The 17187-nt window shown below is 31.1% G+C and overlaps 3 protein-coding genes across 4 annotated transcripts; 2 read left to right on the top strand and 1 right to left on the bottom strand.

Moving 5' to 3' along the window:
- The first annotated feature begins 1604 nt into the window (after nucleotides 1-1604).
- LOC129950044 (lachesin) lies at nucleotides 1605-6937 on the top strand. Its single transcript, XM_056061818.1, has 2 exons — nucleotides 1605-2314; nucleotides 5474-6937. Exons 1-2 carry the CDS (start codon nucleotides 1792-1794, stop codon nucleotides 6013-6015), a joined length of 1065 nt encoding a protein of 354 aa, XP_055917793.1. The 5' UTR covers nucleotides 1605-1791; the 3' UTR covers nucleotides 6016-6937.
- An 871-nt stretch (nucleotides 6938-7808) lies between these two features.
- Nucleotides 7809-10244, bottom strand: LOC129952152 (chromatin assembly factor 1 subunit B). Its single transcript, XM_056064605.1, has 2 exons — nucleotides 9498-10244; nucleotides 7809-9447 (listed from the first exon to the last, which is right to left on the bottom strand). Exons 1-2 carry the CDS (start codon nucleotides 10070-10072, stop codon nucleotides 7986-7988), a joined length of 2037 nt encoding a protein of 678 aa, XP_055920580.1. The 5' UTR covers nucleotides 10073-10244; the 3' UTR covers nucleotides 7809-7985.
- Nucleotides 10245-10924: 680 nt separating this feature from the next.
- On the top strand, nucleotides 10925-16915 carry LOC129949008 (flotillin-1). Of its 2 annotated transcripts, XM_056060193.1 has the most exons (8): nucleotides 10925-11279; nucleotides 12034-12109; nucleotides 12171-12525; nucleotides 13829-13840; nucleotides 14704-15174; nucleotides 15230-15373; nucleotides 15434-15598; nucleotides 15988-16915. In XM_056060193.1, the coding sequence occupies exons 1-8, from the start codon at nucleotides 11228-11230 to the stop codon at nucleotides 16003-16005; spliced, it is 1293 nt and encodes a 430-aa protein (XP_055916168.1). In that variant the 5' UTR covers nucleotides 10925-11227; the 3' UTR covers nucleotides 16006-16915. The 2 variants fall into 2 exon arrangements, with proteins under 2 accessions (XP_055916168.1, XP_055916169.1); XM_056060194.1 differs by lacking the exon at nucleotides 13829-13840 and having other exon boundaries at nucleotides 10926-11279.
- Nucleotides 16916-17187: the final 272 nt, after the last annotated feature.

Below are 17187 nucleotides of genomic sequence, written 5' to 3'. Positions count from 1 at the left end.
TATTGACTTGATCAGAAAAAGGGGTTTGAACACAAGTATTTCAATGACTAGCTAAACTTAACATTCTATGACAAGGACGATATATCTCACTTTCATATTATTTCGTGTTTTTTAGTTCTCCTCTAAAAATGACCAAAACAATTTTATTTTACACATTTTTAACCATGTTGAATGCCCCATTAGAGTTGGGCAGAACATTTTGTTGTCATTTATATTGAAAAATACGAACACAACGGTTTCAAAAGAGTTCTTATATTAAGTAATAATAGTTACTTATCTAATGTATCCAAACAAAAGTTTCAAAGCAATAAGTACTAAATGTCTAGTTTAATTTTAATTTTTCTAGATTAACATTACAGCTGTTTTTACTATGATGCTTTTATCAATATATTATATTTTTAGTGTGTATTTTTATTATTAAACCAGACAGACGATATAATAAACATCCAATTAAGATAAAATATTACATATTGAGACAGTACTATATAGAACTATCCGATAAAATTGCAATTTTCCTTATCATTCACAGCATTTTATTCAGATATGTATTATATAAATAATAAAACTTATCTTTTCTCACTTAAACTTTTTGTATAATTATTTTAGTGTTCCAAAAACACTTGACTGACTTTTCGTGTGTACCTACATACATAAATACAATGGTTTTACTTGTCATCTACACAGCTTAATCTAAAATAAAAAGTACTCATATTTGAATGCAGAACTAAAATTTAATGGTCTGGTTAATATCTCTTAAAACAAGAGACAGTTCACAAGTTTTTAAGTTGCGACCAATTTATGTATTTGTATTTTATGTATCACAGCTTATAATCTATTAGTAAGTGCAATTGAAATAATTTTCAATAAAATTACTAAGCGAAGGAATTTGAATTCTAGCACAAAAACTTTTTTTTTTTAACTTGTTGGGGATTTGTCGTCGTACTTGAAACCTTTGCTTGGGGAATGAAAATGAGAACATATTTCATCTTTTTGTATTCTAACTGCGGGAAGTGATTTTTTTTTTTTAATATATTAATTTTTACTTTTAAGTGATTTTTTTTTAAATAAAATTAATTTTTACTTTTGAAGGGATAAATAATATACAAACTATTATTTTTGGTTGACAAATTTGAACAAGTTGCACAACACAAGAAACTCTAACAAATGTTTTATAGATTATATTTACGAGTTGAATTCAAACATTTTTAGTGGATTTAGAATTTCGTAGGTTAAATTTTTTATTATTATATTAAATTGATTTTTCTGATCTGCATACCTACTATATTTTCTCTGAGAATCAAATAAGTTTAGCAACGCATTTATACTGCGTATTATCTTTAACTCAGATTCAAATTTGCTTCTGCACTTTAACATTTTTGAGCTACAATTAAAATACAGGACTGTAATGTGCAACTGGTCCCTTAAGAATAATCAGCTAGTACCGCTCATGTAACCTCTCTGTTGATGAGGGCTACCAAATTAACCTGTTATTTTACCACACTACATTTGTAGTGAAAAATTTTCTCTTTGATCATAAAGTGGCATCACTTAAAAAACGAAACCTGCAAAAGTCATAACAATTCAAGATGGTGGTCGGCTTGACTGTCATTCGCATTCCTTCGTTGTTCGTACTAAGTCACGCTTTGAACGGTCGCTCCAAAGAAAAGTTTATATTTTGTATTCATCATCATCTGTATTTGGGTGTGGTGTACTTGTGCTTTGTAAAGTTTCTATTGTTTGTAAAATTAAAAGTTAATTCATATTTATTTCAAGTGCAATACAATTTTAAACATGGTGAATGCTTTAAGCTTATCAATACTCCTCGCATTGTTATGTTCATTTAGTTATGCGCAAAGAACACCAACTATATCCTACATCACACAGGAGCAAATCAAAGACATTGGTGGGACGGTTGAATTTGATTGTTCTGTGCAGTACGCTAAGGAATACTCTGTAGTTTGGATTAAAATGGACAGTGAACCCGTTTTTCTATCAACGGGTAGCACTCTAGTTATTAAGGATTCACGATTTGCACTCCGATATGATCCAAACTCATCAACTTATAAATTACAAGTCAAAGATATCCAAGAAACGGACGCGGGAACGTATCAATGTCAGGTAGTTATTTCGGTGGTACATAGAGTTACCGCCGGTGTTAAACTATCCGTAAGAAGGCCACCTGTTATTTCGGATAATTCGACCCAATCAATTGTGGCTTCCGAAGGCAATGAAGTGCAAATGGAATGTTATGCTGGTGGCTACCCAACCCCAACGATAACTTGGCGTCGCGAGAACAACGCCATCTTACCAACAGGTACTATTTCGAAATCTTTATTCTTTTATGAAATATTATATAAATCAGTTTTTAAAATTTCCCCTGCATTTATACTGAGTTAAATTTTGTTCTAGATGAATTAAGAAATTCGGCAGTGTACCTCATTTTTTTCTTCAAAGATCTTTGTATCGCTCTGTTATGTTACAAAACACTTGTCATGGGCAGTATGAATCATCTTAGTAAAGTGTTAATGAAATTAGTTTTTCATTCAAATTTTTGATTAAGTAATTGCTAATACGTTGTTTACTTTTTCTTTTCTTAAAGAACATGTAATTTGTATACTTAGCTCTTATACAATCACTAAATAGATATTCTTAAATAGATATTCCTCTTCAATTTAGTTCCATTTTTAAAAATCAATATTTTCATACTGAAAAAAATCACTTGAGACGCTTGGCTTTAAACTCAGTCTCAAATTTTTTTTTGGCATGTTTTGTAGTTACATCTTGAAGAGCAACTGAGTTTTAACGAAAAAGTATATGCGCAAGAATGACATGTTGTTTGCTTAGTCTGCACCGTACCTTTGTAATCAGAAAGATACTTACATATAATATTAAGAAAACATAAATAGGCATTTGTTACATTGCAGGACTTCACATTGATTTATTCCAAATTTCTGTTTAGAAACAAAACTACTTTGTTTTTAACAAATTACCTACATACACCTTATACTTACTTATAACTACTTTTATAAAATAGCATTCATAACATATGCATTTATGTTGGAGTGGTCTTTATTAGCCATTTTTGGAAAAGCTTCCTTTAATAATTATAACCTAAAATATATTAAAAAATATTAAATCAAGACTATTTGTCCTTCGATATTAAGAGGTGTAATGAAAAAAGTAGACTATTGAAATCGCTTGGATAGCAAAAGTACTGTCAGTTTAACATAGCTGCATTCATAAAAAGTGTTCATACTTGTGATAGATGTTGTATTGAAGGTGTACCAAAAAAATATACCAGTAAAATAGGACCATTATGCTGCATAGGCATTTATAACAACTGAATCTATTTATTTTATTTTTTCGGTTCAGGTAAATACAAATTTAAATACTCAGTGCTGTTACCTACACACTTTCAACGATGCTTTTTGAGCAGGTGCAGCGAAGAATTATACTGCTCTTGATTGAATAGGTTTTTCCAAAAAAATATTCAAGAAAGTGCAACAAAAGAGGTATATGAACGCAACCATTTACCTAAAGCAGGACCTTTTATTACTAGCAACATTGTTAACCTACCTACCCAAAAAAGAATATTTTTATTTAATATCTACCTGTTTAGCGTAACAGTACAAGGTCAAAGATGTGCTCATAATTAAACGGTAGTAGGATAAAGGGATGCTACCTGTACAAATAAAAAATGAATATTATCCCAATTCCGCTAGAGTTAGGCAAGTAGTTTTAAATTCAGTTTCCTGCTTTGAAAAAATACTTTGTTTATGCCCTTAATAGTGTTTAGTTTTAAAATATAACATGAAATAAGGATGAATGAAATGATACAATAATTGAATCGTCAGTTGTAAGAACGGAATAAGTCCATTTTGCAAAAGTGTTGGGACAACGCAGAAAACTGAATAGAGTCGATATTTTACTTTTTTGAGATGCAAGACCTATAGATAAAATAAAGATCACGTGGATTTAAAAGAAATGAGACACAAATTATGTTTGTAGTTGGTTCTGGTAGCCAGGTATAACGGTCCGAATATGTTGGACTTATTCCGATCTTTCACCTTACGTTTTGAAATTTAAAATAAAACTCAAAGTTTAATGAAATAAATACATCATTTATTTAAAATAAGCTTTAAATGATAACAAAATATTTGAGTAATAGTAGAAATTATGTAATTAAAAAAAGTGGTATACATAAGCAAGATCACATACAAAAATATAATAAAAAAAAAGTTTTATCCTTCTTCTTCTTCATCACCTTCAGAAGCTATGGTTGGCCATGTTAATATAGTTAGGTAGAACGGTAGAACTCCTGCTTGTCGTTTTCTATATACGATATGATTTTGCGGACATCCTCCATCTTTTTATGGTTTATGGGAATTTTATTTTCATAAGTCATTGTCGTTGGTAAGGCAGGAGTGGCGAGGCGTCTTTGGAGCGTTTCTTTGTTCTGTTTCTATGTTTCTCGTACAACTTAGCTTGCAAGAATAATGAAGGCGATTATTAGATTTTCCATCCATTGAATTTCGAAACTTATTCCGTTCTCACAACTGAAGATTCAATTATTTATTCGCATTTTTTTGTAAGAAATAAATACAAAATACATTCAATCTTTTAATCAATTTCAATTGCACCTTTGAACTCAAGGAGACATTTAATAACATTTTGTATTTATCAAATCAGTTAAAATTATATTTAAACGCTTGAAATTATTGAGCATACACAAATATTTTACGCACTCTCTTTGAAACACAAGGAAAAAAACATACTGACTAAAGAAAGAATAAGAGATTAGCCTTTGCTATCAACGTTTTTTTAAATTTTCAATCTTAAATTATTTGAACTCAATTGACTTTGGAAGTGAAACATTTTAAAGGAACTTAAATAGCGATGGGCTGTAGAAAGTCATAACATTAAAATTTGTATGCAAAAATATGATACTTTCAATGTTTGTTGCAAATTTAAAATCACTATAAATGAGTAATATTTTCAGAACAGAGAACAGGTGTTGTTTTTTTTTTTAAATATGCTTGATAAGCATACTTTTAGTTACAAAATAAGTGCATGACAAAAATTCTAAAACAACTATACTGACCCCTTCCGGAAATCAAAGTGAGACAATTATTAACATATTCTGCAACTTTTAGCGATGAAAAGCAATACAGCATACAACAATGACTAGCACAAAATTAGTTCACGATCAAGGTCAACAAAAATTGTGTAGGCATAGTATATAGTTGTTGGTTTTGTTACTTTAAGCATTCTTTATTATGAAACAAGACCGGACGCTACTGACGTACAATCCAGTTTTGTTCCTAAACTGCGTACTTTTCTGATTCAATTGATTTGAAAACAATACACTGGTTAATTTCGCAATACTAAGGAACAAGACTTATTGATATTTATAATATACAAATTCTTTTAAATAATTATAGAATGACACAAAACATTACTTTTAAACTTTCAGATAGCGCAACCTTCACCGGAAACGTTCTAAAAATAATATCGGTAAAAAAAGAAGACCGCGGAACTTATTACTGCGTTGCCGATAATGGAGTCAGTAAAGGAGATCGACGTAACGTAAACTTAGAAGTTGAATTCGCCCCAGTAATAACAGTTCCCCGCCCACGTCTTGGTCAAGCCCTTCAACACGACATGGATCTCGAGTGTCACATTGAAGCTTATCCACCACCAGCTATTGTTTGGATGAAGGATGATATTCAACTTTCAAACAATCAACATTACAGTATTTCACATTTCGCCACGGCTGATGAATTCACAGATTCAACTCTGCGAGTTATAACGATTGAAAAGCGACAATACGGCGATTATGTATGCAAGGCTGTCAACAAGTTAGGCCAAGCCGATTCTAAAGTAAATTTGTTTGAAACCGTTATCCCAGTATGTCCTCCGGCTTGCGGACAGGCATATTATGGTGGGGCTGTGTATTTACCAAATGCTACATTCGCTACTATGGGAATATTATTAGCAGCTCTATTTGCTAGATAAATAACGACGTTATATTTTGCTAAAATATTGTTTTTTTTTTTATATTTTAATTTTGTTTGGAGCGTAAATTATGTTTGTTTTTAAAAACAATTGATAGACAACATGAATTTGATTATTTTTTAAGCATTCCCGTCCGCCTTTTGCAGGTTAATTTTTAAATTAATATCTCATTCCAATGAACCCCGTCCTCGAATACGAATCTTTAATTTTTGTGTGAGAATCTCAAGTACATTCCAATTTTTTTTACACTTTTGTGTTTTTTTAGTTATTTTATTTTAATTTTTTTGTTTTTGTAACGACCCAATTAAAGTTGTGAGACTTGATATTGCAATTTATTTTACATCACAATATTAAAAGAAAATTATAAAATAAGATAACAAATAGTTGTGTAAGGTAATAATAGTTTTAAGTAGTTCACTTATATTTAAGATGGAACATTTTAATTAAAATTCTAAAAATATTAAAAACAAAAACTTAGTATAAAGTGAAATATCTGTGTTCAAACATATCAATGCTAAAATAAATCATATGTATCGGGCCCTTTAACACAGCCAAGAAATAAATATTGAACAGCATGTAAGCCCATTTGGCTGAAAGTCACTTTAAGTTCTAATTGCATTGTGTAATTAATTGGTAATATAACAACCGAATGTAATTAAAATGCACAGGCAGTAATAAATTGTAATATTTAATAATTTTTGGCGCTCGATATATGCTTGAAAGCCTTTCAATTTATACAATTTACAAATCAGACGAAGTGAATAAATACATTTATACATGTATTAAAATTAGAATCAAATTTATATAATAAAATCAAATATTTGGCCTTATAATTGAAAATAATATACACATTTTATAGACGCGTTTATCTTATACAACAACTTTTTATATACATTGCTTAAAATAAACAATTATTGTGAAAGTTTGATGTTTTATTTCTACGAATTCCGTTGAGCTGTTATTTTCCAGGACAATTAAGTGTAAGGAAATGTTTCTAAAAGCAATCATTTTTATTCATATCAGTGTTGTAAATAAAATACAATTTTAAACTAAAAATATATAAATTAGGTGGCGCAACAATCCGTTGAGAATTAGGGTCTAGTGGCTTACAAGTCTCAACCATTTCTGTGTGCGAGTAATATTGTCAGTTGTTTTATTTAAGAGTTTAGATGAGATTTCATTTTCCAGGATGATGTGAGTAGTTAGGGAATGTTTCCGAAAGCGTTTTTATGCATATCAGAGTTGTAATTAGGAGAAAAGATATGTACAATTTTTAACTATTAACTATTTTAAAGAAAATGACCAATAATTTGTGTGCGAGTAATATTGTCAGTTGTTTTATTTAAGAGTTTAGTTGAGATTTCATTTTCCAGGATGATGTGAGTAGTTAGGATATGTGTCCGAAAGCATTTTTATGCATATCAGAGTTGTAATTAGGAGAAAAGATATGTACAATTTTTAACTATTAACTATTTTAAAGAAAATGACCAATGATTTCTTGAATTCGATTACATGTAATAAGGTAAAACTACAATAACAGCTGTGTTGATGATAATTTGTGCAAGTATCTAATTTCAATTAATATAAACATCCAAGCCAAATTCATCCATAAAAGCATTAGGACTTCCTCTATTTACATAGCTGCTTAGCCTGAAAAGAATAACTCGACCAACATTTTATTTTAATTTAACAAAAATAGATATCAGAACCAGAACCAATGAAAATATAAAAACAACAGCGTGTTGACAACAGCGTTAAATTAAACTCATTATTGAAACAAATAAATTGTAAAATTTAAGTTTTGAAGCAAAATTTAGAACGATTTATTTACAATTGTTTTATTGACAGTCATAACATAAGATTCACATTAAAAGAATAAGTTTTCCAAATGTCTCGTTTTATTTTTAAAATAAATGTATTATTAAAGAAACATACAACTAGCAAAGAAAAATTGTATCTATAAAGAAGTATCACAATTTTTTTTTTGATTTTGGGGTAGAAATAGTCTTTAATTCTACTCTTCTTGTGTTTTTCCGCTCCGGAGTTCCATGAATGCCACAAGGTTTTTCAACCACCTCTGAGTTTGCAGATTGTTCCTTATTTTCAAGAAGTGAGGATTTTGTTGAAGTTACTCCATCGGTTAACGCTTCTTTTTGGTTTTGAGTTTCGTCAACAGATTCTTCGTATACCAAATGAATATCTTCTGTGCAATCGTTTGACGCTTCTTGGTTTTGTACTTCTTTGATTGTGGAAGTGGCGTTTTCGCTATTAACTTGCTCTATTTTATCGAGTTTATTTGATGACTTTGAGGATTGTTGGACTGCGACACTATTTTCAGGCGAGTCTAATTTGATGGGCCAAGCATCCATCGCTTCTTCAACAATAGCAGTTTTTTCAACTGCTGTTGGAATGAGCGCACGGGGTTGTCGGCGAAACGCGATTGGTGTTGCTTTTTTACTACTTCCTTTGTCTAAAGTTGTTTTCTGTGTTGAAAGTGGACTAAATTCCAAATGTGATTTATTAGACTGTGCATTGTCCGAGGAATCTTTAGTAGTATTACTACTTGGCGTTCGGGGATGCCTTCGAACAAGAATCGGAGTTGCTGTCCGCAACTTTTTCTCAGGGGATTCAAATTTTTCTTCTGAACTTATGATATCTTTGTCAATAATAAGATCATGTGAAATCTTTTCTACAGGAAAACCTAAAGTTTCTGCTATCTTTTTATTTATCATACCCACGTTTTCAGAATCCAATTTCTTGTTGCCATTGACATTTTCTTTTTGTTTGTTTTTACCATTTTTCTTATCACATGTTACCTCCAGGGGCTGAAGAATACTTGAGTCTTCATATTTCTCTCCTAATTCACCATCATCAAAAGTTATAATAGAACAAAATCCATCTGTACTAGAAACAATCATTATTCTGCCATCACTGGACCAAGCAATATCTGTGAGGCGAGTATAGTGTATATTGGAAATTAGACCAAACGGGACTTTCTGCTGAGTGTCGTAGAGATACACAGAACTCTTTGTCGCAACAGCAAATATCACCCTATATGGAAGCGGAATAACAGCGGATCCAGGTTCTGCTTTGTTGCGTAGTTTGAATAAAATGGGGCAACATTTAACTGCAACTGTATACTGATCAGGTGAGGGTAGAACCAAAGAAGGTTGCTTAAGGGAGAACCGACTGTATACATAAGTGGTATGAAGGACATTCGAAGCTCCGTCGTAATCAGCAACTCCAGCTGGAGTAAATAATAGTTTCCCATCTGGAGAGAAACACAAGCGTCGAAAGAATGTTTGCAGCGTATCGTCATGATACAAACGCACTTTTTTCTCATGCAAATCATTTTCCTTTGGCACAGGCAATACTGACTTACTGATTCTGTGAACCACCTTTTTAGTTTGTGTGTCGAAGATCCTCAAAATTCTGAAAATGATATGTTAACTCTTATACTGTGTTTTATATACATTATTTACCTGTCTGTGCTCAGAGTAGCAATATATTGGTTTTTAGGATCCCATGCCACGCCTTGAACAAAGCCTTTATGATCTTTTAGAATCGAGACCGACTTCCCTTTTTGAACATCCCAAATGATGGCTGTGTTGTCAACAGATCCACTGACAAGAAATTGAGAACTCGGAGACCAGCTCAAATCATATATATCTTCCATATGCCCTCGCAGAACTTTCATTGTTATCCAAATTTCCTTGTCCTGTTCGTTGGTATTGTCAAAAATGTACATCATGGGCTCACTTTCGTCTTTTTGCTTCCAAATAAACACTACACTTTCGTCATCACCAGAAGCTAAGAGTTTTCCATTTGGAGACCACTTTACAGCATTGACAGCTCTTTGGTGTCTTGTTAAATCAGCGGCAACTTCCAACGACACTTCGCCAGATTCATTCAAAGAAAGGCTCCAAATTAGAACATGTGAATCTGTACCTCCAGATGCCAAACGGTATAATGAAGATTCTTCAGTTTTCGGTTGAATATCAACACTTAGAACTGGGTCCCGATTATGCCAGGATATTTCAGGAATTTTGCATTTCATTGTGGAATTTTTGTATCTTCTAACTCAACTACACCCAATAATTAAAAAGTATAAACTTAACTTTCAAAGCAGAGATGAGTTAAGTCTTCCCGCCAACTTTGATTTTTGCAGTTCTGTTTGTTTGTTGTGTATGTTTTGACGTTTCTGGTTGTTGTGTATGTTTTCACGTTTCAGGTTGCTGGAAATTGGACATGTTCGGACACAAATTTAATGTTAAACGATTTTCCAAGAGAACATTTTTTTTTTAATGGAAAATATTTTCAAAGAATATACTTTCTTAGGACGACAAAATAAAATGGAGCCACTTTCCATTACCGCAGCACGAATTTTCTTCTGATTTTGTTTACAGTTAGGTAGGGGTCTTAAAGAACATGTTTTAAATATTAGGGCGAGGAAACACCTTTAAGTCATACTGCGTGCTAACAGCTAGGTATGCAACCCCCCTGCTTAGGGTCAATAAATGATTTGGGGTGGGTGCGAGTTTGGGTATTTGCAAACTACTTTATGCTTTTGAGCACTGAAATTAAAGAAATCCCCAAGAAAAAGTGAACTTTGAAAATTAATTTAAAATAGAAATATGTAAATGTTTCCTCGCTCTGAAATTGCTAGAGCCCAAATTCGTGAAAAGTTGAGCCAATAAAACAAATGTAAACGAATTACACAAAATGGGCAGTATATCCGGTTTTATTTGTTTCGATTTTTGTGACTATTGAAAAGTTGCATACAATTCTAGCGACTTTTGAAACTAACGTAACTACTTTTTTTCTATATCACGGCAACACTGCATTCTGCATTGTGGGTGAGGCTGAGGAGGGTAGACCAGTTGTCATTTTATTTTATATCTATTTCGTGTCCGGCGATTTCGATTCGGTCTCTTTCTCTTAGAGCAAGTAGAACGCACTTCACATTCTATTATCAGTTTTTATTAAAAATAATTATTCGGATAAAAAAAACAAATAAAAATACTTAATAAAAAAATTACACTTTAAAAACGAAAACATTTATTGGACCTGTTTGACAAAAACTCCAACGAATATCGAGATTCCAGCTATAAGAAGCATCATATACAGACGTACTTACTTCGAGGAAGTTGATCTTGTATGTTAATTTTCCGGGCAATTCAATAGCAACTATTATTTAGACTTATTAATAAAAATGGCTTGGGGATTTGTAACGTGTGGTCCAAATGAAGCTCTGGTAGTATCAGGTAATTATTAAAATGATTCAATAAATTTAATACTAAGCCAAAAAGTGCAGATATAATTACAAAATGACGTCATTCATGTTATTGATTTTTCACCCCTGAACTATTTATGTATGTATGTACATACATACAAATGTGCTTACCAATTGTTTTTATTCTAAAATGATTTATATTGTTATAATGAAGAATGAAAAGTAATTGAATATTTTAATTAATATTCCTATTTAAATGCTAAAATAAACCACTTGTATTATTTCTATTGCCATAATTTGCCTATCGTTTTGCTTTAACGAATGTTATACCTATTTTTTGAAAGAAACATTGGAATTGATCACACTGCTTGAAAGTTAAGCCCAAAATAATTTCTTAAAGCAACTAATTATACAATTGACTTTAAAGCGATCATGAGCTTGAAACTAAGTTCACTGATTGAAATGTCAAATTGAGTGTATTTAGTTTTGGGTTAGGCCGCTCCCTGGCAAGTTTGTACGGTATGACTACAACTAGGTACATCAACTTTAAAGCTATTTTATTTTGTTTCTCACTGGCTGTAAAACTTATTTAAACAACTTCAGCTTCAATTAATTAAAAATATAGTAGATGAGTTAAATATTGGCATGAACATTAAAACTGAAAGGTACATGCTTGTTTCGAACTGGTCTGAGGTACAATTTAGGTGTTCAAAATGTACTCAACATAAACTTATTTTATATTGATTTGTTTAAACATTTGGGTTTGCTTGATTTTTTTTATTAAGGATGTTGCTATATGAAGCCTTTGCTAGTTCCTGGAGGACGTGCTTTTGTATGGCCATCAATACAGCAAGTGCAAAGGTAAGTGGTATCTGTCCAATCATAATGAAAAACTTGAATATTTTTTTATTGAATTTATTAGAATTTCTCTGAACACCATGACTCTTCAAGTGGAGAGTCCATGCGTGTATACCAGCCAGGGTGTGCCAATTTCAGTAACTGGCATAGCGCAAGTTAAAATTCAAGGCCAAAATGAGGACATGTTACTGACCGCTTGCGAGCAGTTTCTTGGAAAACCTGAAGCAGAAATACAACATATTGCTCTAGTGACCTTGGAAGGTCATCAGAGAGCCATAATGGGATCAATGACCGTTGAAGAAATTTACAAAGATCGAAAAAAGTTTAGCAAGCAAGTTTTTGAAGTTGCATCCTCTGATTTGATTAATATGGGCATTACTGTAGTTTCATACACTTTGAAGGATATACGCGATGAAGAGGTGAGGCATATATGACTTTCTTTTTCAACAGTTATGAATTTAAAACTCTCATTTGCTTTCATTTATATGTATGTTAACAAAAAAAACGTACAATATTTTACCTATAGATACTCCCTTTTGTTTGTCATTACCTTAATTTAAATAAATACTCTTCAGTCGTTCTTTATTTCATTTCAATATCTTCTTTAATAATAACAATTTTCATCCTATAAGCATTGTCCCTTTTTTACATAATACATATACTTACATTTTTAGATAGCAATACCTATATTTTATGAACATATAACATTTTTAAATTGAAAACTTGCACTTTTTGTGAAGTTTAACGGATCGAATATTTGAATCTTGATTGCGTTTCATTTCTATCTTAATAAATATTTAGAAAAAAAATCAATGTATTTCATCAATATGGATAGAAAGCTTATGCTGTGGGTTTATTTTTAAATACTTATCAATGGAGAGCGTGTATTTTCCTTAATATTCCAATAAAACAATCAAGTTTGATAGTTGCAGCGCAAAATAATAAGCTGCACAAAAAATGCTAAGTCGTGTCCAGACCATTCACGCAGTTGAATTTTTGAAAAATAAATAAATAAACTTTAGCTACCTATATATATATTTTTACAGACACAAATATCATCTGATAATAATTGCATTAGGGAAAAGCCAAATACAGTAAGTACCAAACAGGCATACCTATGAGTTAAAATTTATATTTGGCGATTAATAATTAATGCTTGTAATCTGTGTTCGTAAAATTTAAATAATTATGTGATCTAGTAATGCAAATTGAATTAAGGGCTAACAAAAAAACATTGAACAAAAAAAGATCCGATTTAAAAAAAGGATATTATATTTCAATTCCGGGGCAAGCTGTTGACCATCATTTACGGTTACAAAGTTCCGTAGATAGATGATAGGGATCAATTTCGAGGAAAAAATGAATTCCCGCTAATGTTCCTTAACTCACTTACTTAAAATTCAACTTCAATATTTTTGATTGAAAGCTCAGAATTACGATTGTTTTTGGATATTTTGTTGTCTGGTTTATATTTTCTATTGATTTTGATAATTGGTGAATTACAAAATATTCATTAAGAGATAATTTGAACCGAAGTTTCGTATTAGTTCCGTTCCAAACTCACACAATAGGGACAACTATTTACACAGTTCCATAAAGACTATCTTACTTTAAAATAAGAACAAACTTAATTAAGTAGACTACGAGTTTGCATTGAAATATACCTTTTCTCTTTTTTCTCCATTTATGTTGTTTTGCTACATTATTCAAAACTGCCAAAAGGGTGACTCAAAGGTACGTTACTTTTTATGATAATATGTTTTTTTTTGAAATATATTCTTTTTTTTGTGTTGTTGATTGAAGTGTATATTTTAGCTTCATTTAAATATGTAGTTAAAATGATGTTAATTTTATGATGTGCTATAGTTTTACTGGCAATTTTTAACCATGTTTTATATGTCTATAAGAGACTAGAAGATTTAGATTTTAACAAGGCACCTGAGGTAAAAACATTTTTAGAAAAAGTTTTTTATTTTTAATTCTTTCGACAATGGTACTATTTTCTTCTGTATCACAATTTTTTCATTTGCTCAAGAACTCGCATTACCTTTTCTGACTTGTTAAAGATGTTGACCTTGCAAACATTGTTGTAATTCTTATCATATTTAGTTTACATTTCATTTCAAAATGGACAAAATATTACGATTAAATACAACAATTTTGAGTGCAACATGAATTGCAATAAATATATCTAAAGTGAATACATAAAATAATATGATTGAAAAGAATTTGAATTGTCCGTGTTTTTGTTGTTAATAGCTTTTTTAAGAGTTCAGTTGCATAACCTTAGAATCCATTAACGGAATAATAACATCGGTATTTAATTGGGAAAATATTTAATGAATTTGCTTCTTTTAAAATAAGTTATTAAATCGATCGATCATTTTCTCAACATCGAGACTAAAATTTTGGCTAGAATGCTTTATCTTTAGAAATTTGCTGACAAAACCGTAAGTAATTAATAATTTTTTGCTTGTATGTTGCCCTTCAAAATTCCTGCATGATATTCCAAATATATACATATTATTTACGTATACAAAAATACTTTTCGTAAGCATACAAATTTATGTTTACATTTAAATTACGATAAATTTCAGGGATATCTAAAATCTTTGGGTATGGCACGTACTGCAGAGGTAAAACGTGACGCACGTATTGGAGAAGCTGAGGCCAGGTGTGATGCCCAAATTAAAGAAGCGATTGCCGAAGAGCAACGCATGGCGTCTCGATTCTTGAATGACACTGAAATTGCAAAAGCCCAACGGGATTTCGAATTAAAAAAAGCAGCGTACGATGTAGAAGTTCAAACTAAAAAAGCCGAAGCCGAAATGGCTTATGAATTACAAGCAGCAAAGACCAAGCAGCGTATTAAGGAAGAACAAATGCAAGTAAAAGTAATTGAACGTACACAAGAAATAGCTGTACAGGATCAAGAAATTCAGCGTCGCGAAAGGGAGCTAGAAGCTACAGTACGTCGTCCAGCAGAAGCCGAAAAATACCGCTTGGAAAAAATAGCAGAAGCTAATAAATTTAGAGTTGTTTTAGAAGCTGAAGCCGAAGCCGAATCGGTAAATTGCTCAAAATTGTATTCTTTCTTCTGTTCTTAGAAGTTTATTTTTCTAGATCAAAATTCGGGGTGAAGCAGAAGCATTTGCAATTGCAGCAAAAGCTAAAGCAGAAGCTGAGCAAATGGCACAAAAGGCGGAAGCTTATAGGGAGTACCGTGAAGCAGCAATGGTTGAAATGTTGCTAGAGACATTACCAAAGGTTAGTATGACTTCGAAGTTTATAACTTCTTTAAAATGTCCTATTTTGTTTGCCTCTTAGGTCGCTGCTGAAGTTGCTGCACCACTTTCTCAAACAAAGAAAATAACAATGGTTTCCAGTGGTAATGGAGATATTGGCGCCGCTAAGCTTACAGGCGAAGTTTTGCAGATAGTGAACAAAGTGCCAGAGTTGGTGAAAAATATAACCGGTGTCGATATTGCTAGGGTAGGTCCTAATTCAAAATATATCTAAATGAAAAATAAAATTACCTTTATTGTAATACGCCTTAAAACCTCATTGCCCAAGATATTTATATCGAAAGTTATTTAACAATGTTTGTTTCCTAAATTCTATGTTATCTTAAAATATTTTAAAACAATTGAACAAACATATGATTTTAAATTGGCCAATTAATATGTTTTAAATTTCTTATAAGCACACTGCACTAAAGGAATTGTTTCTATTTCCAAAAACACTAAAATACTTTGTAAGCCAGTATTAATTTCACTATCAAAGGTTAAGCCAATTTAATTTGATTTAATTTACTGTTAAGCCTTAATTTGAATTTATTTAATTTATTTGTAAAAGTTTTAACGTCTACTTTTTTATTTCAGTCCGTGCATGCTGGTTAATGAACGAAAACGCAATCATAAAAAAAAAAACATTATTTCAATGCTAATTATAAAGCAGAAAATTTGATGGAACCCAATTTAATTTCTAATAAACAAACAGAATTTCAAATAAATTTCATAACAAGTAGGAAATATTCATACTATCACTCTGTTCTGAATTTCCCATCTTATTTCGTTTTGTTGTTTTCTTTCTCTTGCTCAAACTTAATTTTTTGATTATTAGAATCTCAACCAGATTTACCTTATAGATGAAATTGGTAAGGCATTTTTTAATAAAACACTGAGTTTGAGCAATGAAACCGATAACAACAAATCGAAATTGAATACTAGATCCGACCGAAACTCAGAAAAGAGGTCTTTTACTTTAAATTATACAATATTTACACAACTTTCATACAGCATAAACTATCAAACCATACATAGAAACTGATTAATATTTTACACCTTTAACTTGAGAGAATTCGAAAATTATTGTATGGATATTTTTTATAATATTGAGTTGCCAACTTCTTGAACTTGAAATCTTTACTTAAGCTTCAAAAACAGTGCTATGGAGAAATATATTAGCTTCATTTTGCATTTAACGTAATTTATGCCAAACAAAACTAACATTTAATATTTAAAATCTTTGGTTAAAAAATAAATCATTGCTACATACAAAACAAATAAAATTATATTGTAAAACAAGGGCATGTTCAGAATTTAATCGAATTTGAAAATGCGATGACAGAGGTCTTATTTTCCTGAACATGCCTTAAGCGAATATAATATGGAGTTTGTGTTGCCAGTGCCAACAATTTATACTTTAAATATTAACCTTAAGTTGATGTTGAACGAGCGTAGAACGATATTGTGGTAGTTTTATGTTCACTGGATAGAGGCAAGGCCATACAACAGAACTTTTATAAACGATATTGTTAAAAAAATGGAATTGGAACTAGTCGCTTGCAATTAAGAAAATAAAAATAGGTTGAATAGGTTGGTGTGCTTTACTTTACATCACGTATCAAACGCCACACGATAAATTTGCTATTCAAAATGTTCATAATGATATTGTACTTAGGTTACAAAAACTTTTGTGGTGAAACACTAGCGAACTCAAGTCCTTATATTATACAAAAACTTTTATTTACTTGATTGTATTCACCGATTTAATTTGGTTTATTTTTTTCTATCTGGCAA

The sequence above is a fragment of the Eupeodes corollae genome, chromosome 3, assembly GCF_945859685.1.
Source record: "Eupeodes corollae chromosome 3, idEupCoro1.1, whole genome shotgun sequence".
Lineage (NCBI taxonomy): Eukaryota > Metazoa > Arthropoda > Insecta > Diptera > Syrphidae > Eupeodes > Eupeodes corollae.
Note: the sequence above shows the minus strand (reverse complement) of the source record. Positions and strands in the feature narration are given on the sequence as shown.